At 41.3% G+C, this 25,573-nt stretch overlaps 1 protein-coding gene across 1 annotated transcript in view; it reads left to right on the top strand.

Moving 5' to 3' along the window:
* Positions 1 to 25,146, top strand: part of HEPHL1 (hephaestin like 1) — an 89,802-nt gene extending 64,656 nt beyond the window's left edge. The window contains exons 13-20 of the mRNA XM_065936785.1: positions 1,505 to 1,644; positions 4,201 to 4,341; positions 16,253 to 16,359; positions 19,461 to 19,683; positions 20,983 to 21,122; positions 24,118 to 24,280; positions 24,731 to 24,804; positions 24,887 to 25,146. Coding sequence (XP_065792857.1) covers positions 1,505 to 1,644; positions 4,201 to 4,341; positions 16,253 to 16,359; positions 19,461 to 19,683; positions 20,983 to 21,122; positions 24,118 to 24,280; positions 24,731 to 24,804; positions 24,887 to 25,084 — 1,186 coding nt within the window. The 3' untranslated portion in view covers positions 25,085 to 25,146. The remainder of the gene's footprint in view (positions 1 to 1,504; positions 1,645 to 4,200; positions 4,342 to 16,252; positions 16,360 to 19,460; positions 19,684 to 20,982; positions 21,123 to 24,117; positions 24,281 to 24,730; positions 24,805 to 24,886) is intronic.
* The last annotated feature ends 427 nt before the right edge of the window (positions 25,147 to 25,573 follow it).

Genomic DNA, 25,573 nt, shown 5'->3' with positions numbered 1-25,573 from the left:
GTTTCCTTGTTTTAGCTCTCCCAACTGTCCTTTTAGTCATCTATTTAGTGTCACTTTTTTCTTCCTTGTTCTTTTTGTTGGTGACTTAGCTGTTTAAAATGTCCCTCCCCATCCAGTGTAGGGCTGAAATGCTGTCTAGGATTCCTAAGCACTGGAAGGCTGTAATATACCTAACAGAGGAAAAGCAGGTTTTAGATAAGCTTCATCTAAGCATGAGTCAGTGTATTATTGGTCATGAGTTCAGTGTTTATGGATCAGCAATATATATCACATGAGATGTCTTTAAACAGAAACACACATCTATCAAATTTATATATTGATCTGTTAATAAATATATTGTAACCAGAGATTTTAAGGAACCTAACCCTGTATTTCCCTTAGGAACAATGGTTCAGTATTTGTGGTGACTCTCTAGAGCACACTATTGTGAATAACAAGAATCAACCATATTTATATTTGTATATAAGTATATGAAGAATACAGGGCTTCTCTGGTGGCCCAGTGGTAAAGAATCTACCTACAATTCAGGAGCCACAGGAAGCACGGGTTCGATCCCTGGGTTGGAAGATCCCCTGGAGGAGGGCATGGCAACCCACTCCAGTATTCTTGCCTGGAGAATCCCATGGACAGAGGAGCCTGGTGAGTTACAGTCCATAGGGTCACAAAGAGCCTGAGCTGACTGAAGAGACTGCACGCATCCATATGCACAATACACAACCCAGATTTTCTTGAGATCTTTACAGTGGAAAAACATAGCAAGGTACAGAACAACATACGAAATCTGAAGGAATGCAAGGTGGTGGGGTGTGCGCAAGTGCATGGGTGAGCATGTGTGTGAGGTTGGTTGGTCCCAGGAACAGAATGTAACCTCAAAGTGCCTTTAGGAGTCTCTGAGTAAGTTTGGCCCTATGCAGCACCCAGCAGGGTTTTGTGTTTTTTTTTTTTAACTGAGACTAATTGCTTTACAATGTTGTGTTGGTTTCTGCCACACAACATGAATCAGCTGTAAGTATGCATATATCGCCTCCCTCTCGAGTCTCCCTCACTGCTCTCTCCCCATCATTGGTCAGGCCATCACAGAGCATCAAGCTGAACCCCCAGTGTCACAGAGCAGCCAGCTGGCTCTCTGTGCAGCACCCGCCCTCTATTTTATACATGGTGGTGTGTATGTACGTCAATGATACTCTCTCAGTTCATCCCGCCCTCTCCCTCCCCCACAAGTCTGTTCTGTGTCCCGCCAGGGCTCTAGAGCAGTGGTTTGCAAGAGTGGAATGTAGGCCAATGCTGGACTGCCACATCTAAAGCCCCAGAGATGCTTTCAAATGCAGATTCCTGGCCCCACTTCCACAAAGCCTGATGTAAAGGGCCAGCTCCCCAGGGAGATCCTGATCATAGCCAGGTTTGGGAAGCACTGCTCCAGAGCCCACACCTCCAAATCATGCAGAAGCACTCAAGGTTTCTCTACCCTCTAACAACTTTAATTCTTGTTGCTTCTGATTTGCAGACACGGAGATATATTCATGAACCACACTGAAAACTGGATCGGCTCTCAGTACAAGAAAGTGGTTTACAGGGAATACACCAATGGAGAATTTGTGGAGCTCAAAGCTCGACCGCCACAAGAGGAGCATTTGGCACTCCTGGGTATGGCACAGATCACAGCCGTGCACTGCCAGCGCGCACACGCGTGCGCACACACACACACACACACACACACACACCCGGTTAGACATCTGCCCAAGAAGGAATGGAAGTAACAGAGTAGCCTGACCGCATTCATCCCAGGGAGACAGCTTTCTGCTCTCCCATTATCAGGGAGTGTGCTGTGTGCTCAGCTCGCACAAACAGTAGCATAACAAACAGGAATCCCTGTCATCCAGGCAGTCTAACCAGCACCTGCTGCCACAAAGGTCCTTGGCCGCCCCTCTGCTGAGCCAGAAAACTTTCATCCGAAATACCAATGCCTCGGAACCGCAGGCAGAGCATTTAGATAGCTTCTCCAAGGTTATCAGTCATCCATGGCCAGTGCCTTAACAACACACCATGAAAATCATTCTGACAAAAGAGGAACCTTTCACTCGAGAAGCAGTGGTTCGGTGAACAGCAAGGATTCAGTGCCGGGGGCCCTGACTTCCTGACCTTCTCAGAACTGACTCCATCTGTCTGACACCCTGGGCTGCCCAAGAGATCGGATAAGTTCTTCCTGCTAACCTTCCCCACTTGTCACCTGAATGTCACCCCATCGTGAAGATGAGATCTTAAAGCAGAGGGCTAATCTAGATGACTTTGCAGTTTTTAAATATAGAAGGCAACTTATAGAACTACTAAGGCTTTAATATGTTTCTCATTATCAAAATAATGCACCACATGATTATTTGCTTCATAAATTATTAACCACCCCATCCATCTTCACCATCTGCTAACATCAGCTCCCATGCTTGTTTTTCATACTAATGAGTCATCTGCCATGGGAACATTCCTTCTTTTGAGTCTCCGAGTCAGAGAACAGATCTCTGAAAAATGGGTGTTGATTCTGCAGAGGGGGCTGGGCTCAATTTGGTTTGCTCAGGAAAAGGAAACAGACCAGCAACTTCATCAGAGGCAAACCCAGCACCACTTCAGTTGGGGGTGCAGAAGGCCCATCTGTTCGTTCACTGCAGATCAGGGAGAGGCCTGAACCCCGGAAACTGCCAAGGCCCCAGGACAGGCACACTGGTCATCACTGCTCCCTGGGACCCACCGGGCAGTAAACCAGAAGGCATTCACCCCTTCTCACCAAAACAACAAAGCATGTGCAATCTAAGTGGTAATGAAAATATATTGATTTTACTACATGTATGCACATGCCCCATCTGTAACTACCCCAAAACTGCTTTTAAAAACATGCCTAAAATTTTCTTTTCTAGCTTTATCATTTAAAAAAACAGTGTGCTTTTCAGACAATGTCTGATTCATACTAAATATTTGTTTTAAAGGTAATAATAGTCCAACAAATTCAGATTTATTTAGGCCTTTATCAGTACAGTCCAGGACTGGTTCCAGGAGATTGGTTCCAGAAACTTCACAGGCACCAAAATGCTCAAGTCTCTTGCAGTAAATGGCTTAGTACTGTTGGCCCTCTATGTCTGCATCCATGAATACCGACAACCAATTGCATTTCTCAGGAAAGCATTAAAACCACGATTGAACCAGTGAATGATGGATGAGTGTGGTCAGTCTCTCAACTGTGAGTGTACCTCACTGTGAACATACTGTGCAGACACATCCCGAGAACCTCAGGGATCAGCTCTGTGGTGCTTCCACTGAAGTCTGTTTCCACCTCTCTCAAGTGATCCCTGTGTGAGTGATGCTCTGTCAGTGTGGCTGAGCAAACTGCGTCTGTGCCTTGTTCTGGGGACCAGTGGGCACCTGTGCTGGGTGAGGGCATCCCACAGCAATGAGGGTGCAGACCTCTCCAGGGATGTCTGTGCTGACTTCCATTGGCACTCAGGCTGGCTGCTTCTAACAGAAACGTGTACACACTTTCTGAAGAGTGCATGTCTCATGCAGGTATCCAAATACTGAGAAATAGCATTGGATGTTTGGAATACAATTTCATTAGTGAAATCACCATATTGATCATAAATCAATATGCTTATGTTTTAATTTTGTTGTTTTAGAAATTCCTTTTATACTCATTATTTCATTGCATCCTATTATTATGTCTATTTCCAGATACTGAGCAGTTTTAAACTAACCAAAGGTTACACACAGGGGGATTACAATGGAAAGTCACCATGTGTTGTGGATATAGTTTTTCCTGGAGGGTATGTCTCAGCAGTAGTAAAAATTTAAGCATTTATTGAGTACTTACTATGTCTCAATTTACTGAAATTAGCACTTTACATATGTTATTTTATCTAATCCTTACTGTAAACCTTTGAGAAAGGTAATATTAAGACCATGTTACAGATGAGGAATTTGACTCAGGTAGGTTACTTGACTTATTCAAAGCCTCTCTAATAAATAAGTGAAGGAGGCAATTGATCCAACTGCAAAACATGACATGATATTTAATGCTACCCAATGTCACCTGATAGAGGAAATACACTAATAACAAGACTAACCTTTGTTTATTTTGTCAAATATGACCTACACGTGAATTACACCAATGTGGAAAAGAGCAACGATAATGCACACAGACCTGTGTTTTGCCTTTAGGCCCAATGATTCACGCCGAGGTGGGGGACACCATCCTGATCATATTTATGAACAAGGCCAGTAGGCCCTACTCCATCTCAGCCCAGGGCGTGGAGGACACGGATAGTGGGAAGCGGCTCCAAGTGCCCGTCACAAAGCCAGGTAACTTACCCCAGAGGTCTGCTCCATGCGATGAGTACCCCAGGCTCAACTCCTTTCTTTTCTGATCTCTGAAGGGTCTTGGAAAGCTCATTGTAACATCATTACTCCATTACGTTCCATCTATTACCCCGATATGAAATTACTATTCAGCCAATGACTGTTTATGGAGTTTCTATAATCAGGGCTCTATTAGAGATCTTAAAGGGTATTAAGACATAATAACAGCTAGCACATATTGAATGTTAACCTTGTGCCAGCTTTTAAATTTAGAAAGAAATTTAAAAACTCACTTATTTTTGTAATAACTCAGGGAGGTAGACACTAACATATTTCATTGAGCCTAATACCATTGATTATAATGGCCATTATTACTTTGATATTAAAGAAAAAAAAAAGTGCTATCAGGACTTCCCTGGTGGTTGAGTAGTTAAGAATCTGCCTCCCAATGTGGGAGACTTGGTTCAGTCCCTGACTGAGGAGCTAAGACACCATGTGTAACTAAGCCTGCACACCGCCACTAATGAGCCGTTGAACTCTGGAGCCCACGCACTGCAACAAAGATCCTGTGTGTTGCAACTAAGACCCAAAGTGACCAAATAAATAAATACATTTTTTAAATGCTGCCAATTAAACTTTAACATGCCACTGATGGAAAGATACATCTTGGCATCAGATATGCTAAATTGTGAAAATGCACATCCTGTTATTGATGAAATATGGTAGTGTTACATTCATTTAACAGATAACTGAGGCAAAGAGGAGTAAAGAGTTCAACCTGGACAGACATTAGTAATGGTGGAGCCTGTTTGACCTCAGGTCCTGAACTCGTAACCATGAATTTCTCTCAAGATACTTAAAATGAGTTTGGAAGAAAAAAAAAGACAGACAAGACGAATCATTTCAGCAATAATACAGATAATACATGTTGAAATTCTAAGTGGTGAAGATTTTCAAGAATATATCTGAGAGGGTTGATAAAATTTCAGAGAAAGAAAATTCATGAAGACTCATTTAATTAGGAACAGTTAAGAAAAGCTTTATAAAAGAGATAGAACTCTAATTGTGTTTTTTTAATTGAAGTATATAGTTGATCTACAATGTTGTGCCAATCTCCAAAGTATAACAAAAGTGACTTAGTTATACACATGATATCATTTATATGTGGAATCTCAAATATTGCACAAGGGAATCTATCTACAAAACAGAAACAGACTCATTGCCATAGAGAACAGACGTGTGTTGCCAAGGCACAGGAAGGGAGAGGCATGGACTGGGAGTCTGGGGTTAGTTCAGTTCAGTTGCTCAATCGTGTCTGACTCTTTGCAACCCCATGAACCGCAGCATGCCAGGAATCTCTGTCCATCACCAACTCCCGGAGTTTACCCAAACTCATGTCCATTGAGTCGGTGATGCCATCTAACCACCTCATCCTGTGTTGTCCCCTTCTCCTCCTGCCCTCAATCTTTCCCAACATCAGGGTCTTTTCAAATGAGTCAGCTCTTCGCATCAGGTGGCCAAAGTATTAGAGTTTCAGCTTCAGCATCAGTCCTTCCAATGAATATTCAGGACTGATTTTTTCTAGGATTGACTGGTTATAACTCTTTGCAGTTCAAGGGACTCTCAAGAGTCTTCTCCAACACCACAGTTCAAAAGCATCAATTCTTCAGTGCTCAGCTTTCTTTATGGTCCAACTCTCACATCTATACATGACTACTGGAAAAACCATAGCTTTGACTAGATGGATCTTTGTAGGCATAGTAATGCCTGTGCTTTTTAATATGCTGTCGAGGTTTGTCATGGCTTTTCTTCCAAGGAGCAAGCGTCTTTTAATTTCATGACTGCAATCACCATCTACAGTGATTTTGGAGCCCAAAAAATAAAGTCTGACACTGTTTGCACTGTTTCCCCATCTATTTGCCATGAAGTGATGGGACCAGATGCCATGATCTTAGTTTTTTGAATATTGAGCTTTAAGCCAAATTTTTCACTCTCCTCTTTGACTTTCATGAAGAGGCTCTTTAGTTCTTCACTTTCTGCCATAAGAGTGGTCTCATCTGCATATCTGAGGTTATTGAATTTCTCCTGGCAATCTTGACTCCAGTCTGTGCTTCATCCAGCCCAGCATTTCTCATGATGTACTATGCATAAGGGTTAATTAAATAAGCAGGGTGACAATATACAGCCTTGACGTGTTTTTGATGCATTGAAAGGCGAGAAGATTTCACAATTTAATGAGCTTCCATAAATTTTACACAGTTGAAATGTGGTTGTAATAAGTGTTAAGAGCCACTGTTACAAAACTGATAGCAACCCCATAGGAATAATTATGAGGGAGTTATATTCCATTTTACCTTTTCTGACTACATAATAACATTATAATAATACTATCAGTTCAGTTGCTCAGTCGTGTCCGATTCTTTGCGACTTCATGGACTGCACACGCCAGGCTTCCCTGTCCATCACCAACTCCCAGAACTTGCTCAAACTCATTTCCATCGAGTTGGTGATGCCATCCAACTAGCTCATCCTCTGTCATCCCCTTCTTCTCCTGCCTTCAATCTTTCCCAGCATCAGGGTCTTTTCCAATGAGACAGGTCTTTGCATCAGGTGGCCAAAATATTGAAATTTCAGCTTCAGCATCAGTCCTTCCAATGAATATTCAGGACTGATTTCCTTTATGATGGACTGGTTGGATCTCCTTGCAGTCCAAGGGACTCTCAAGAGTCTTTCTCCAACACCACAGTTCAAAAGCATCAATTCTTCGGCACTCAGCTTTCTTTATAGTCCAACTGTCACATCCATACATGACTACTGGAAAAACCATAGCTTTGATCAGATGGACCTTTGTTGGCATAGTAATGTCTCTGCTTTTTAAATGCTATCTAGGTTGGTCATAGTTTTTCTTCCAAGGAGCAAGTGTCTTTTAATTTCATGACTGCAGTCACTATCTGCAGTGATTTTGGAGCTGAAACAAATAAAGTCTTTCACTATTTCCATTGTTTCCCCATCTATTTGCCATGAAGTGATGGGACCAGAAGCCATGATCTTAGTTTTCTGAATGTTGAGTTTTAAGCCAACTTTTTCACTCCCTTCTTTCACTTTCATCCAGAGGCTCGTTAGTTCCTTTTTGCTTTCTGCCATAAGGGTTGTGTCATCTGCATATCTGAGGTTATTGATATTTCTCCTGGCAATCTTGATTCTAGCTGTGCTTCATCCAGCCTGGAATTTTGCGTGATATACTCTGCATATAAATTAAATAAGCAGGGTGACAATACACAGCTTTGACATACGCCTTTCCTAATTTGGAACTGGTCTTGTTTCATATCCAGTTCCAACTGTTGCTTCTTGACCTGCATACAGACTTCTCAGGAGCTAGGTAAGGTGGTCTGATATTCCCTACTCTTTAAGAATTTTCCACAATTTGGTGTGATCCATGCAGTCAAAGGCTTTGGCAGAGTCAATAAAGCAGGGGTAGATGTTTTTCTGGAACTCTCTTGCTTTTTTGATGATCCAGCGGATGTTGGCAGTTTCATCTATGGTTCCTCTGCCTTTTCTAAATCCAGCTTGAACATCTGGAAGTTCTGGGTTCATGTACTGTTGAAGCATGTCTTGGAGATTTTGAGCATTACTTTGCTAGTGTGTGAGATGAGTGCAATTGTGTGGTAGTTTGAGCATTCTTTGGCATTGCCTTTCCTTGGGATTGGAATGAAAACTGACCTTTCCCAGAAATGGTGTGGACCTAACAGAAGCAGTCCTTCCAATGAACACCCAGGACTGATCTCCTTTAGGATAGACTGGTTGGATCTCCTTGCAGTCCAAAGGCCTCTCAAGAGTCTTCTCCAACACCACAGTTCAAAAGCATCAATTCTTTGGCGCTCAGCTTTCTTCACAGTCCAACTCTCACATCCATACATGACCACTGGAAAAACCATAGCCTTAACTAGATGGACCTTTGTTGGCAAAGTAACGTCTCTGCTTTTTAATATGCTGTCTATGTTGGTCATAACTTTCCTTCCAAGGACTAAGCGTCTTTTAATTTCATGGCTGAAGTCACCATCTGCAGTGATTTTGGAGTCCCAAAAAATGAAGTCTGACACTGTTTCCACTGTTTCCCCATCTATTTGCCATGAAGTGATGAGACTGGATGCCATCATCTTAGTTTTCTGAATATTGAGCTTTAAGCCAACTTTTTCACTCTCCTCTTTGACTTTCATCAAGAGGCTCTTTAGTTCTTCACTTTCTGCCATAAGGGTGGTATCATCTGCATATCTGGGGTTACTGATATTTCTCCTGGCAATCTTGATTCCAACTTGAGCTTCTTCCAGCCCAGCATTTCTCATGATGCACTCTGCATATAAGTTAAATAAGCGGGGTGACAATATACAGCCTTGACGTACTCCTTTTCCTATTTGGAACCAGTCTGTTGTTTCCTGTCCAGTTCTAACTGTTGCTTCCTGACCTGCATACAGTTTTCTCAAGAGACAGGTCAGGTGGTCTGATATTCCCATCTCTTTAAGAATTTTCCACAGTTTATTGTAATCCACACAGTCAAGGGCTTTGGCATAATCAATGAAGCAGAAATAAATGTTTTTCTGGAACTTTCTTGCTTTTTCCATGATCCAGCGGACGTTGGCAATTTGATCTCTGGTTCCTCTGCCTTTTCTAAAGCCAGCTTGAACATCTGGAAATTCATAGTTCACGTATTGCTGAAACCTGGCTTGGAGAATTTTGAGCATTACTTTACTAGTGTGGGAGATGAGTGCAATTGTGTGGTAGTTTGAGCATTCTTTGGCATTGCCTTTCTTGGGGATTGGAATGAAAACTGGCTTTTTCTAGTCCTGTGGCCACTGCTGAGTTTTCCAAATTTCCTGGCATATTGAGTGCAGCAGTTTCACAGCATCATCTTTCAGGATTTGAAATAGCTCAACTGGAATTCCATCACCTACACTAACTTTGTTCATAGTGATGCTTTCTAAGGCCCACTTGACTTCACATTTCAGGATGTCTAGCTCTAGGTGAGTGATCACACTATCATGATTATCTGGGTCATGAAGATCTTTTTTGTACAGTTCTTCTATGTATTCTTGCCACCTCTTCCTAATATCTTCTTCTTCTGTTAGGTCCATACCATTTCTGTCCTTTATCGAGCCCATCTTTCCATGAAAATTTCCCTTGGTATCTCTAACTTTCCTGAAGATATCTCTAGTCTTTCCCATTCTGTTGTTTTCCTCTATTTCTTTGCATTGATCGCTGAGGAAGGCTTTCTTATCTCTCATTGCTATTCTTTTGAATTCTGCATTCAGATGGGAATATCTTTCCTTTTCTCCTTTGCTTTTTGCTTCTGTGCTTTTCACAGCTATTTGTAAGGCCTCCTCAGACAGCCATTTTGTTTTTTGCATTTCTTTTCCATGGGGATGGTCTTTTTCCCTGTCTTCTGTACAATGTCACGAACCTCCGTCCATAGTTCATCAGGCACTCTGTTTATCAGATCTAGTCCCTTAAATCTATTTCTCACTGCCACTGTATAATCATAAGGGATTTGATTTAGGTCATACCTGAATGGTCTAGTAGTTTTCCCCACTTTCTTCAGTTTAAGTCTGAATTTGGCAATAAGGAGTTCATGATCTGAGCCACAGTCATCTCCTGGTCTTGTTTTTGCTGACTGTATAGAGCTTCTCCATCTTTGGCTGCAAAGAATATAATCAATCTGATTTTGGTGTTGACCATCTGGTGATATCCATGTGTAGAATCTTCTCTTGTGTTCTTGGAAGAGTGTGTTTGCTATGGCCAGTGCGTTCTCCTGGCAAAACTCTATTAGCCTTTGCCCTTCTTCAATCCGTACTCCAAGGCCAAATTTGCCTGTTACTCCAGGTGTTTCTTGACTTTCTACTTTTGCATTCCAGTCCCCTATAATGAAAAGGACATCTTTTTTGGGTGTTAGTTCTAAAAGGTTTGTACGTCTTCATAGAACGGTTCAACTTCAGCTTCTTCAGCGTTACTGGTTGGGGCATAGGCTTGGATTACCGTGATAGAATGGTTTGCCTTGGAAACAAATGGAGATCATTCTGTCAGTTTTGAGATTGCATCCAAGTACTGCATTTCAGACTCTTTTGTTGACCGTGATGGCTACTCCATTTCTTCTAAGGGATTCCTGCCCACAGTAGTAGATATAATGGTCATCTGAGTTAAAGTCACCCATTCCAGTCTATCTTAGTTCGCTGATTCCTAGAATGTTGACGTTCATTCTTGCCATCTCCTGTTTGACCACTTCCAATTTGCCTTGATTCGTGGACCTAACATTCCAGGTTCCTATGCAATATTGCTCTTTACAGCATCGGACCTTGCTTCCATCACCAGTCCCATCCACAACTGGGTATTGTTTTTGCTTTGGCTCCACCCCTTCTTTCTTTCTGGAGTTATTTCTCCACTGATCTCCAGTAGCATATTGGGCACCTATCGACCTGGGGAGTTCCTCTTTCAGTATCCTACCATTTTGCCTTTTCATACTGTTCATGGGGTTCTCAAGGCAAGAATACTGAAGTGGTTTGCTATTCCCTTCTCCAGTGGACCATATTCTGTCAGCCCTCTCCACCATGACCCGACCGTCTTGGGTGGCCCCACACGGCATGGCTTAGTTTCATTGAGTTAGACAAGACTGTGGTCCTTGTGATCAGATTGACTAGATTTCTGTGATTATGGTTTTGGTCTGTCTGCTCTCTGATGCCCTCTTGCAATACCTACCATCTTACTTGGGTTTCTCTTACCTTGGACATGGGGGATCTCTTCATGGCTGCTCCAGCAACGTGCAGTCACTGCTCCTTGCCTTGGATGAGGGGTATCTCCTCACGGCCGCCCCTCCTGACCTTAAATGTGGAGTAGCTCCTCTTGGCCCTCCTGCACCCACGCAGCCACCGCTCCTTGGATGTGGGGTAGCTCCTCTCGGCTTCATAGGAAGAACTGATGTTGAAGCTGAAACTCGGATACTTTGGCCACCTCATGCGAAGAGCTGACTCATTGGAAAAGACCCTAATGCTGGGAAGGATTGAGGGTGGGAGGAAAAGGGGACGACAGAGGATGAGATGGCTGAATGGCATTGCCAACTCGATGCGCATGGGTTTGGGTAGACTCTGGGAGTTGGTGATGGACAGGGAGGCCTGGCGTGCTGTGATTCATGGGGTCACAAAGAGTTGGACACGACTGAGTCACTGAAGTGAAATGAACTAACAGAAGCAGAAGATATTAAGAAGAAGTGGCAAGAATACACAGAAGAACAAAAGAACTATAACAATACTATAGCAATTTCAATAAAGATCATTAAATCAAAAATTTAAAAATGTAAAAAATAAGAAAAGAAAACAATCTAATGAATCAAAAAGTTAGAAAGCTACCTGTTTAAGGATGGGGTTGTAGGAAGGAAAATCTTTTCTGCCACCAGAAATTTCCTACAACAGTATCAAAAGCTGCTTCAACCTGCATCAAGAAACTTTTCATGAACATCTAAATGTCTATATACAGAGAAACAAGTAAATTTTGGTATCTTTTTATAGCGGACCATTGTGTAGCCATTAAATGACATTTAAGAAAGATTTAACGAACAAGTTTTAATGAAAAAAAATGTTTTACACTACATGGGAAAGACTTGTTAAGCAAAGTACAAATATAGAAGAAAGACCAGAGGGAAATAAGCCAAAATGTTAGTAATGGTTTCATCTTCATGGTGGTATTTTAAATAGCAATGTGATCATCTTTTCTACTTCACAATTTTTGTACTTTCTTCTTCCCTTCTTGCTTTGATGAAGAGGGAAATGGTTTAAAATGGATCAAAAAATTATTAAATATATTTATTTTTGATGGTTGAACCAGCTTCAAAGGGAGGAAGAAAGGTGCCTATCAGGCATGAGAGTTGGGAGGTGGGGGCTCTGGTAGGGCTGTGGGCAAGCTGGCATGACCCCTCCTGGTGGATGGACCCCAATGGTGAAGAGTGACAAGGGACACAGCTTCACTCCTCTAGGCTGACAGGAGTTCTAAGAGTCCTAGATGTGAGGGCTGTCAGAGTAGGAAGAAAAATGATTATAGACTGTGGCAATGGAGCATTTTTTCTTTTTTTAATTGAAGCCAGAGGTATTCAGTCCCCACAGCAGTCTCAAATAAGTCTGAAAGGTTTGGGAGAACCCAGAGATTGGGGGTAGGAGCAAGAAATTAATTTCGTTCAGGCAAGTTGGATAAGAAAGTTTAATCAGGGTATGCATGTGATGAAGAGTACAAGTTAGCATTTTAAGAAAAGTAAGCTCTGTCATCTTGGATTGTTTTGTGTTAATTTCCTGCAAGAACTACAAAATCGCAACTTGCTTCTGAACAACCATTGACAGGAGAGTGTTGGATCCCACCAAAAAAGGATACCCCATGCACAATAAAAGATAGAAATGGTATGGACCTAACAGACGAAGAAGATATTAAGAAGAGGTGGCAAGAATACACAGAAGAACTGTACAAAAAAGATCTTCATGACCCAGATAACCATGATGGTGTGATCACTCACCTAGAGCCAGACATCCTGGAATGTGAATTCAAGTGGGCCTTAGGAAACATGACTACAAACAAAGCTAGTGGAGGTGATGGAATTCCAGTTGAGCTATTTCAAATCCTGAAAGATGATGCTGTGAAACTGCTGCACTCAATATGCCAGGAAATTTGGAAAACTCAGCAGTGGCCACAGGACTAGAAAAAGCCAGTTTTCATTCCAATCCCCAAGAAAGGCAATGCCAAAGAATGCTCAAACTGCCACACAATTGCACTCATCTCCCACACTAGTAAAGTAATGCTCAAAATTCTCCAAGCCAGGTTTCAGCAATACGTGAACTATGAATTTCCAGATGTTCAAGCTGGCTTTAGAAAAGGCAGAGGAACTGGAGATCAAATTGCCAACATCCGCTGGGTTATAGAAAAAGCAAGAAAATTCAGAAAACCATCTGCTTCTGCTTTATTGACTATGCTAAAGCCTTTGACTGTGTGGCTCACACCAAACTGTGGAAAATTCTTAAAGAGATGGGAATACCAGACCACATTACCTGCCTCCTGAGAAATCTGTATTCAGGTTAAGAAACAACAGTTAGAACTGAACATGGAACAACAGACTGGTTCTAAATAAGAAAAGGAGTATGTCAAGGCTGTGTATTGTCACCCTGCTTATTTAACTCATATGCAGAGTGTATCATGCAAAATGCTGGGCTGGAAGAAGCACAAGCTGGAATCAAGATTGCCAGGAGAAATATCAGTAACCCCAGATATGCAGATGACACCACCCTTATGGCAGAAAGTAAAGAGGAACTAAAGAGCTTCTGGATGAAAGTGAAAGAGGAGAGTGAAAATGATGGCTTAAAACTCAACATTCAGAAAACTAAGATCATGGCATCTGGTCCCATCACTTCGTGGCAAATAGATGGGGAAACAATGGAAATAGTGAAAGACTTTATTTGTTTCAGCTCCAGAATCACTGTAGATGGTGACTGCAGCCATGAAATTAAAAGACACTTTCTCCTTTGAAGAAAAGCTATGACCAACTTAGACAGCACATTAAAAAGCAGAGACATTACTATGCCGACAAAAGTCCATCTAGTCAAAGCTGTGGTTTTTCAATAGTCATGTATGGATGTGAGTGTTGGATCATAAAGAAACCTAAATGCTGAAGAATTGATACTTTTGAACTGTGGTGTTGGAGAAAACTCTTGAGAGTCCCTTGGACTGCAAGGAGATCCAACCAGTCCATCGTAAAGGAAATCAGTCCTGAATATTCATTGGAAGGACTGATGCCGAAGCTGAAGCTCCAATACTTTGGCCATCTGATGCGAAGAGCTGACTCATCGGAAAAGACCCTGACTCTGGGAAAGATTGAAGGCGGGAGGAGAAGGGGACGAAAGAGGACAAGATGGTTGGATGGTATCACTGACTCGATAGACATGAGTTTCAGTAAGCTCCGGGAGTTGGTGATGGACAGGGAAGCCTGGTGTGCTGCAGTCCATGGTTCAGAAAGAGTCGGACACGATTGAACTGAAGCCCCCTCAGATTTCCTCTCTCCTTCTTCTCCCCTTCCTCCATCTTCTTCCTCTTCTTTTCATTTTATCACTCAACAAACATTTACTGAGCATCCTCTTTTTGTTGAGAACTTGGCTTCCAGGTGGGTGGACAGTGGATTTTTTCAACTTTAATAATCCCGCACCCATAGTCACTTGCATTTAGAAAGGTAAATATCAGCTGTTTATCTTGTGAATACCAAGGCATGGGGTAAATCATGGAAACTAGACCTAAGATGATATTGCTAACCAACTGCTTCATGAATGAACACAGACCAAAATTTCACAAAAGTCTTCCATTACTTTTGTTTTGCTTTGTGACTCAGATTCATCTATAAATTATTTGTTCTTATAGGGTGAGGATGGGACTCAGATAGTTCAAAAGGAGATAATTTAAATGAGCCTTTTACAATGTGGTTATCTTGATAACTCATGAGTAATATATGGTTCCTCTGCAAGGTTCTGGGTCAGTCACAGGGGATTCACAGATATGGGGCCTGACCAGAGGGAGTGCATGCATTTGTTGCTAGCATACATACAAACTAACTCTTGCATGGTGGCTCAGACGGTAAAGAATCTGCCTGAAACATGGGAGACTTAGGTTCGATCCCTGGGTTGGAAAGATCCCCTGGAGAAGGGCGTGGCAATCTACTTCGGTGTTCTTGCCTGGAGAATTCCATGGACAAAGGAGCCTGGCGGGCTACAGTCCATGGGGTTGCACAGAGTCGGACATGACTGAGCGACTAACATTTAGGGGTTTCCCAGGTGGCGCTAGCAGTAAAGAACCCGCCTGCCAATGCAGGAGACATAAGAGACATGGATTTGATCCCAGGGTCAGGAAGATCCCTTGGAGGAGGGCATCGCAACCCACTCCAGTATTCTTGCCTGGAGAATTCCCATGGACAGAGGAACCTGGTGGGCTATAGTCCATTGGGTTGCACAGAGTTGGACACAACTGAAGTGACTTAGCATGCACACATATATGCACACTGATAATTATTGACTGACCTCAATGTGAGGCACTTTCCTAGATATTTTATTTCATTTAATCTTCACAACAGTTTGAAAACTGTGTTGACTAATCCACTTTACAAATAAGGAAACTAAAGGTCTGTGAAGGTTAAGTAGCTTGTCAAAAGCTAAGTGAAAACCAGGCATGCATCTGGACTGGGTAGCCATTCCCTTCTCCAGGGGATCTTTCCTATCCAGGGACCAAACCCAGGTCTCCTGATTTGCAGGCAGATTCTTTACCATCTGAGCTACCAAGGAAGCCCTCACTTTCCAAAGGTCAGTGAAGTAAAGTAACTTGTCAAAGGTTGAATGAAAACAAGTCATTAGGGTTGAGATTTGAAACTAGGCCTCTCTGATTCTCTCTGGTTCCAGCTAGATCTCACTTGCCTGCACATTAGAATTGCCTGAGAAGCTTAAGGAATATATTTGTACACCAATAATAGATTGCAGATATTCTAATTTCATTGGTTTGGGATGAGGTCTGAGCAGTGAGGGTTTACAAAGCTCCCTGGTGATTCCACAAGAAGCTAAGGCTGAGGCCCATGGCAACTCAAGTGTGCTCAAGCATAACTCTTGGGAAGGAGATACAAAATTTGAGGAGAAAAAGCATCAGACTAGGATGGAAGGCTGAAATGAAAATCTATCATTTTGAACCTGCAGAAAATCAAGGTATGAGTTTAACAGGAACATTTCTATTGAATGGGTAATTCTCCCTAGCAGTAACTTAAATCAAAATATACAAAGAATCTGTTTGTATTTCTTCAGGTTAATTGTCTGGAACAGAGATCACATAATTAAATTTTTTTTCTATTTCTTCTTATTTGTTTCAGGAGAAATAAAAACTTACAGATGGAATGTCCCTAAAAGGTCCGGTCCAGGGCCATCTGACCCAAATTGTATTCCATGGGTTTACTATTCAACAGTAAACTTTGTGAAGGTAAGGTGGAGAGAGCCGCCAAAATGCTCAAAGTGATATGGTTTTCAGTTGACCATTCAAGTTATCACAATTACGGTGGGTATATATGAAGAGGTGTATTGGTTTCAAGCAGGGGTCTCAAACTGTGGCCATGCCCATTTGCCCATTTATTTGCATTATTGATGATGAAGTTGAGTAGCTGTGATGGAAATGGTATGATTCACAAAGTAAAACATTCTTGCTATGTGAAGTGAAGTGAAGTGAAGTGAAAGTTGCTCAGTCATGTCTGACTCTTTGCGACCCCATGGGCTATACAGTCTATGGAATTCTCCAGGCCAGAATACTGGAGTGGGTAGCCTTTCCCTTCTCCAGGGGATCATCCCAACCCAGGGATAGAACCCAGATCTCCTGCATTGTAGGCAGATTGTTTACCATCTGAGACACAAGGGAAGCCACTTTACATATGGCACTTAACAAAAACAAAGTTTGCTGGCCCTTGATCTAAAGTGTAGGGGAAAGAAAATAAGATCTCAAATTACTAAATTTAGAAGTTTTAAGGAAGATTGAAGCAAGAGAAGATATGTAAATTAGATAACCAAAAAATAAATATATATTTTAATTTTTAACATGGTTTATGATGTTACCCAATTTTAAAATCTTTTCCAGTACCATCAGGGTTCAGGAAAGAACACACTCCACAAAAACTTAATAAACTCCAAACTGTCTGAGTGATAAATAGGCTAACTTTACTTAGAAATTAAAGGCAAAGATTCAATATTGAACTTGAGTCAGATATGTATGTATAAAACATCTAGTCTTGAATTATATATCATAATTGAAGTCCAAACTAAGGTCATATCTGATATAATTAGTGTCTTTGAGGTGTACTGGACATCCCAATAGTTTAGGGGAAACATACCAGGCACTTGAAACAAAAACCAAAAACCAAAGTAGAATCATGGGAAGTCCACATTTTTTGTTGATTGCTTTGTGCATACCAACAAATATTTATTGAGCCATTGTGATGTGCAAATGACCTCACCAAGTACTATGAGGGCTGAAAATATTCTTGTCTTAAAGGAATTTATCATCTTTGGGGGAAATAATACATGTGCACATCCATAATTATATCACAATTCTGAATCTGGTAACTTTTGTAGGACAGGTTCGATCCCTGGTCCAGGAGATAATATCCCACAGACTGTAGGGTGGGGCCAAAAAGCAAAACGATCTTACACTAGAAGGATGGTGGATAGAATGAAGAGAAAGTCACAGGACGAAGAGACACTGTGAAGGGGAAAAAATTTAAGATTTGATAGTGAATGAGATGGGACAACCCCTGGCGGAGGAAATAGCGACCCACTCCAGTATTCTTGCCTGGAAAATTCCATGGACAGAGGAGCCTGGTGGGCTACAGTTCATAAGGCTGCAAAGGGTCCAACATCACTTAGCGACTGAGCACACACACACGCACAACATGGGACAAAGTGAGGAAAATGAGGAATTAAACACTGATAATCGAGTTTTCTGACCTAAGTGACAGGGAACATCATAGTGCTACTAACAGAAACAGGGAATTCAGGAGAAGGAAATGGTTTGAGGGAAATACACCTTAGAAAGTCTCATTAGCAGATTGAATTGTTGCAGGAGGCATCCAGGTGGAATATTTAAATAGGCAGATGGAAATGTGGGAGTTCAAAAGAAAGCTCAGGGCTGAAAAACTCGATACGAAAATCATTCATGGGCTCATATCAGTTCCCAAGAAACCGTAATTTACCCATAGAAAATGGAATATAAGCATTTGTATATAGTTATAAATACAGTCCCACTTGGGTATCACCTCACACTGGTCAGAATGGCCATCATCAAAAAGTCTACAAATAATAAATGCTGGAGAGGGTGTGGAGAAAAGGAAACCCTCCTACACTGTTGGTGGGAATGTGAATTGATGCAGCCACTGTGGAGAACAGGATGGAGGTTTCTTAAAAAACTAAAAACAGAGTTAGCATATGATCCAGTGATCCTATTTCTGGGCATATAACCCAGAGAAAACCATAATTCAAAAAGATACATTCAGTGTTCATAGCAGCACTATTTACAATAAACACAACAGGCAAGCAACCTAAATGTCCACTGACAGATGAACAGATAAAGAACATGTTGTGTGTGTATATATACACACAATCAATGTCTGAATATTACTCAGCCATTAAAAAAATGAAATAATACCATTTGCAGCAACATAGATGCATCTAGAGGTGATCACACTAAGTGAAGTCAGTCAGACAGATAAAGACAAATATTGTATGAAATCACTTACATGTGGAATCTAAAAAAAATGATACAAATGAACTTACTTATAAAACAGAAATATGCTTACAGACATAGAATACAAATTTATGGTTACCAAAGAGGAAAACGAGGGGTGGGGGATAAATTAGGAGTTTGGGATTAATACACACTGCATACAAAATTGGAGAAGGAGTTGGCAACCCACTCCAGTACTCTTGCCTGTAAAATCCCATGGACAGAGGAAGCTGGTGGACTACAGCCCATGGGGTCACAGAGTCGGACACGACTGAGTACACACCACCTCCACATACAAAATAGATAAACAACAAGGACTTACTGTATATCACAGGGAACTCTATTCAATATCTTGTAGTAACTGATAATGGAAAATAATCTGTAAAATAATATATATATATATGTGCATAACTGAATCACTTTTTTGTACATCTGAAACTAATACAACCTTGTAAATCCACTATACTTCAATTAAAAAATATAGTCTTACTTGAAAAACACACAGGAAAATAGAAATAAGCATTCATTTATTCAACAAATATTTATTGCACACCTTCTATGTAGTAGACAGCCAAGCTCTGGAAACTCAACAGTGAGTAAAGGACACAGCCTCAGCCCTCATAAAACTCACTCTCAGCAAAGTTTTGGAAATAATATTAAATTTTAGCAAAGATCGCCCTGATTCTTCAGGGTTTCTTAGTACTTATTTCATGGTCAATTGTCTTTTAGTCTTTTTGCAATGACTCTTACAAGCAACTAATCTGTATTATTAAATTATTTAAAGGCTCTTCTAATTCAGTTTATTTTTCTTTTAGGATACATACAGTGGTTTGATGGGTCCTCTGATTACATGCAGAGAAGGAGTGTTGAATGAAAAGGGAAGAAGAAGCGACGTTGATTATGAATTTGCTCTCTTGTTTTTGGTATTTAATGAGAATGAATCCTGGTATCTGGATGACAATATTAAGAAGTATCTTAATAAAGATCCACGAGATTTTAAGCCCTCTGATGATTTTGAGGAGAGCAACAAAATGCATGGTATATCAGAGGTTTTAAAAGGAGACCCTTATTGAGATAAGTCCATAGAAATCTGTGGAAGGTCCCAGCCTCCTTCTCTGAGCCCTTCTCCATTCCCAAGGGCACCTTGATGGAAGAAAGTCCTCCAAAGCTTTCCTTCAGAGGGAACCAGCCAAGTCACTGACTGGCTGCCGGCAAGGTCCATTAAGGTTCTGGACCATTTGTCTAGGCAGCTGTGTCTCTGAATGCTAGGATCCCTAAACTATAAGACTGTAAAGTAATTCTTAGGAAATGAATGATTACTTATTGGTATATTTCTATAAGGATACAGGATAACCTGTACTTGATCAAATTTAAGGGCCTGGTTTAACTGTCTCTGGAACATGAAACACTATCATCAAATTTCTGTTTTAATGTGTCTGTTATTTAATTCTTTGAAATTTAAGGTACTTCTTGTTTTTTAAGTGGAAGTAATGTGTTCTAATTGACATATTTATATTCTCTCACCAAGATCTACTTTTGATCAACAGTGTGCAAAAAGATAGGTCCTGCCCAAGATAAGAAAGCTAGTTAATTGCTAACATTGATTAGAATATGGCAACCTGATTTCTGATTCAGCTACTCTCTCCCCTATAATTTTGCCTCCCTCTATGCAGTTTCTTAGGGTCTCTCTTTTTAATGAATGTAGCTCATTTAGTTGTGTCATGATGCACAGAATAAAAAGTTCGTAGAAAACAGAGGAGTGAAAGTCCCTATCATGTCAGCCTAGCTTGAGCTTGCTTTGTCATTGTTAGATCATGGGCTCAGGCCTGTGGGAAACTTTCCTTCTCTTGGAACCTTTCCTTCTCTTGGAGATTTAGCCAAGTTTAGCAACTTGCCCCAAGCTAGTTCTCAGAAAATGAAATATTAATTGAACCTTTTAAATGGTTCAATTTTGATTTACATAAACTTGATTCTCCATGCTTGTGCTCACTCAGCTGTAGAATGGTGTAAATCTGGTGACCCCACACACGAGTCTGTAATCCACTCCATAAAAAGAATATTTCAAATAAACAACCAACCAACCAACACGTACTGCTACCCAAGAGACAGCTTTTAAAAACAAACTGCTATTTCCATTTTCTGGCTCTCTTTTATAAAGATTTCTTACTAATCTGAATTCTGGGTCTAAAATGGTGGGGCCATTGGTAAGTGTGAGTGGGATGGTTACATGTTTATCAGGCAAATGAAAATGTTGGTGACATAAAGATCTTGAATTGTTTCTAAAACCAGATTAAGTAATCATCATTAATGAGAGGCTGTTTTCTTTTACCTTCTTAGCTATTAATGGGAAGATTTTTGGGAACCTTCATGGACTCGTCATGAATGAAGACACAATGACCAACTGGTACCTGTTAGGAGTAGGATATGAAGTGGACATACACACCATTCATTATCATGCTGAGAGCTTTCTTTTCAAGGTACGTGTAAGAGAAATGCTTTGGGGAAGACACTGAATTAACAGATTCAACATATTTCCATTGTGAAATTTGAGTTATTTGACAATAAGGCTTTCACAAACCACAAGGGGTGGTAGTGAATGATAGAGAATGAAACAGAGAAATATGATTATGTCCTTTCCCTAACAAATATTTCTTAATATGTATTTTATTGTGCTTTTTAAAAAAAACAACAACACACACACTCTCTGAGCTTCAGATGAGAGTTTTCTTATCAGTTATATGGGGATAATTCCAGCCACTCTGGAGTATACCACTAATATCGCAAATGAAGGCATCCACAGTATTTCCTCCCTTTTTCTTTTTCTCTTTCTTTTTCTTTCCCTTTCCCTCTCCTGTTTCTTTTCTATGTGCTTAGCCAACAGCCTAGCTCTCTCTAGTAAATGAGATATTTCACGCTTTGTCTTGGGTCCGAAATGTTACCTTGACTTTTGCCCTAGTGGACTGGGCTCTACCACATGTAGCTTCCTGCCTTTCAAGCATCAAGTTGTACCATCTGAGTGGTGAATCACGGAGCAGTTTAGGAAACACATGGCCAGGCTCCAGACCTGATGAATCAGAATCCCTGGGATAAGATCCAAATGTCTGTCATCTCAGGTGCTGTGCAGTCTACAAGGAAGCAGATAGAAATGAAAGTCACGTCTAATCTGCAAGGAAAACCTGCACTGCCCCCTTTCCAGTTACACGGAAATAAATAGTAACCAATGAAACATCTAATATCCTCTCCCCTCGGTATATTTATTCTACACAGTTTAAGATAGAAAGTACTAACCTAACAGTGATTATATTAAGTTTCATATATTAAATTAAATTTCATATATTAAATGCCTATGATGCTTTTCAGAATTTTGCTGTTTTAATCCACATTTTAAAAATTATATTAAAATATATAAAATTTATAAAAACAAAATTATTTTATATACATATAAAATTATTATATACATAAATATTTCAAAATAAGGTATAATTTACACTGAGTAGAATGCACCCTGGGGCTTCCCTGGTGCCTCAGCAGTAAAGAACCCAGCTGCCAACACAGGAGACATGGGTTTGCTCCCTGGGTTGGGAAGATACCCTGGAGAAAGAAATGGTAACCCTCTCCAATATTCTTGCCCGGGAAATCCCATGGACAGAGGAGCCTGGCTGGCTACAATCCATGGGGTTGCAAAGAGTTGAACACAACTTAGCGACTAAATGACAACAACAGAATTCACCCGGTTTAGTACACACTTCTGTTGTCATAAGCACATACAGTGGTGTAACCAACCCTAATCAAAATATAAAACACCTCCATCAACCCCGAAAATGTCCCCTTTGCACCTTCTAGAGTCAACTCCTTTCCCGTGTTTAACCCCTGGCAACCACTGATCTGTTTTTGTCTCTATAGTTTTGCCTTTTCTGAAGTGTCTTATAAATGAAATCATACAGTCTATAGCATTATTAATCTGGCTTGTTTCATTTTGTATCGGCATTTAAAGTGCATCCACCACGTTGTATACACAGTTTGTTCCATCCTTTTGTTGAGCAGTATTCCATTGTATGAATGTATTGCAGTTTGTTTATTTGTTCCCCTACTGAGGGACATTTGGGTTGTTTCCAGTTTGGGGTTATTAAAAATAAAGTCATTATAGACATTTGTGAATATGCTTTCATGTGAACATAAGTTTTTCCTTTCCCTTGAGAAAATACCTAGGGGGTAGATTGCTAGTTGTTGTTGTTAAGTTGCTATGTTGTATTTGACTCTTTACAACCCTGTGGACTGTAGCCTGCAAGACTCCTCTGTCCATGGAATTCTCCAGGTAAGAATACTTGAGTGGGTTGCCATTTCTTTCTCCAGGGGATCTTCCTGACTCAGGGATCGAACTCATGTCTCCTGCACTGGCAGGTGGATTTTTTACCACTGAGCCACCAGGCCAGGTGGTACATATATGATTAACTTCAAGCCAAACTGTGTTCCAGAGAGACAGTATACTTTTCTCTCCTACCAGACATGTATGAGGGTACCACTTTTCCACATCCACATCAACACTTGCTATCTTTCATTCTTATTTTTTCTTAGCCATCCATTTAAGCATTGGGTTGACCACAAAGTTCATTCACATTTTTCAATACTAGCTTATGAAACCTGAATGAACTTTTTGGCCAACCCAATATATATATTGGTATCTCATCATTTTTCATTTGCATTTTCCTAATGGCTAATGATATTGAATATCTTTTCATATACTTTTCTATCATCTGCCATCTGTAAATCTCCAAAGTTGGAGAATTCATGGATAGTTGTTCATAACATTCCTTTACTATCCTTTTTAATGTCTATAAAGTCTTAGTGATAGACTCCCTTTCATCTCTGATATTTGTAATCTGTGGTTTTTTTTTCCTCTGTCAGTTTGTCTAGAGTTTTACTGCATAACAAATTCACCCTAAGATAAATACCCTAAAGCAACACACACTTATTATCTCACAATCTCTCTGGGTTAGGCTGGAAAGAGTTTAGTTCATTGATTCTAGTTCAGCATCTCTTGTGAGGGTACAATCAAGATGTCAACTGGAGCTAGTCATCAGGTTTGACAGCAGCTGGAGGATCCATTTCCAAACTCACTCACAGGACTATGGGCCAGAGGCTTCAGTTCTTTACCATGACATGGGAGCTGGCTTCCCTAGGGTGAGCGATCCAGTGGGAGAGAGAGAGAAAGGGAAGCAGAATGCCATTTGTTTCTGCCATATGCTGGTGGCTTCAAGGACCAGCCGTCAGACAGTAGTGTGAGAGGGGCCTGCCAAGGTAATGAGTACCAGGAGACAGGGGTCACTGGGGACCCTGTGGGTTTCTATACAGTTCACCAATTTTACTGATTGGTTCAAAGAACCAGCTTTTGGATTCTTTACCTTTATTATGTTTCTATTTTTCATTTAATTGATTTCTGGTATTATCTTTATTATTTCCTTCTACCTGCAGATAGGTAAATCTTATCGAGAAGATGTATATGACCTCTTTCCAGGGACATTCCAAACCATTGAACTGTTTGCAGATCACCCAGGGACGTGGTTGTTACATTGTCATGTGTCTGACCATATTCATGCTGGCATGGAGACAACCTACACAGTCCTTCGAAACATAGGTACTGTTTTCTGTCTGTGATGCCAGCTGATAGTACCAGGCTTCCAGCAGACCTTGAAAACAGGAAGCATGAGGGCCTCCAAGGAGCTCAGAGTCAAGTAAGAGAGACAGACATGTAACCGTAGTGGACTATGATACATGCCAAGATAAAGTGCAGGGTACAGGGTTCAGTGACAGCAGCAGGGAGCAATGATTAACGGGCGGGGGGACATGAACCCAGGTTTCATGGATGGATATCTTAACAGGTGAGCAGAAACTTGCAGGGTGGATGGGGTAAGAACAGCATGTATACTAGCATGAAATAGGCACAGTGACTATCCAACAAAGACTTACAGAGACTGATAAGATCAAGTCTTTGTTGGTGAAATGACTTAACTCTGGAAACAACTCATGTGGTGAAAAGAATCTGCTTCTATTGCTTATAAACCATCACATTGTCTTCTTTGTCCAGACAACAGGATTCCATACTCCACCAAGTCTCCTTCCGGAGGTGCATCCGGATCCGCGTCCTCTAACGGTAACGATGTCCACCCGACCCTGTAGTCAATGGTCTGGATTCAGTCCCTAGCGAAAGTGGCCTGACCGCTCGCGTTTCTTTTGCACAGAGGCCGGCAAGGAGCAGCTCTACTTCTTTGGCCAGAGTCTGGATCCCAGAGGAGCCCGAGCAGCCTTGGTCGTCCTCTTCGTCCTCGGCCTCCTCCTCCTGGTCCTCTCGGTGGTCCTCTCGCTCAAGCTGTGCTCCGCGAGGCCGCGGGCGGCGTACCAGGAGGTCCAGTCCTGCGCGCTCCCCACCGACGCCCTGTGACCCCCGCGTCCTCGGCAGGGAGACGGAACAGAGCATCGCTCCCCGAGGACCCTGCCGCCGCTTCCCGGGTCAGGCTCCGATCCTCTGGAACAGATTCAAAGCAATGTGGTTTTATTTATTTTTTAAGGGGCTGTGAATAATCCTCAGGTATAAAATAGAAAAAGAAGAGTGGGCATGACTGAGAAAGCAGACCCAGTCTGTTCTCTGAATGAGCTCGTCGAAGTGCGAAGACCCTCTGAAAGAAACATTTGTTTTCCATCTTTCATAATTCCTAGATTAGACAGTGCTTCCTTACCATCAAAGTCTCTATAGACGGCCAGTTTCAGGAAAGAGTTACACTGCCTCAGACATCTAACTGGAATGGCACTGATTTTTCATCTCTGTTATGGAAGATGCTTCCCTTAGTGGTTCCAGCAAAAATAACTTTCTGGGGTGCCCCTGAAAATGTCTAAATCAGTATCTACTGATAAAATTTGACCAAATGACTTG

Source organism: Muntiacus reevesi, chromosome 5, assembly GCF_963930625.1.
Source record: "Muntiacus reevesi chromosome 5, mMunRee1.1, whole genome shotgun sequence".
Classification (NCBI taxonomy): Eukaryota; Metazoa; Chordata; class Mammalia; order Artiodactyla; family Cervidae; genus Muntiacus; species Muntiacus reevesi.
This window is presented reverse-complemented; position numbering and strand designations above follow the sequence as displayed.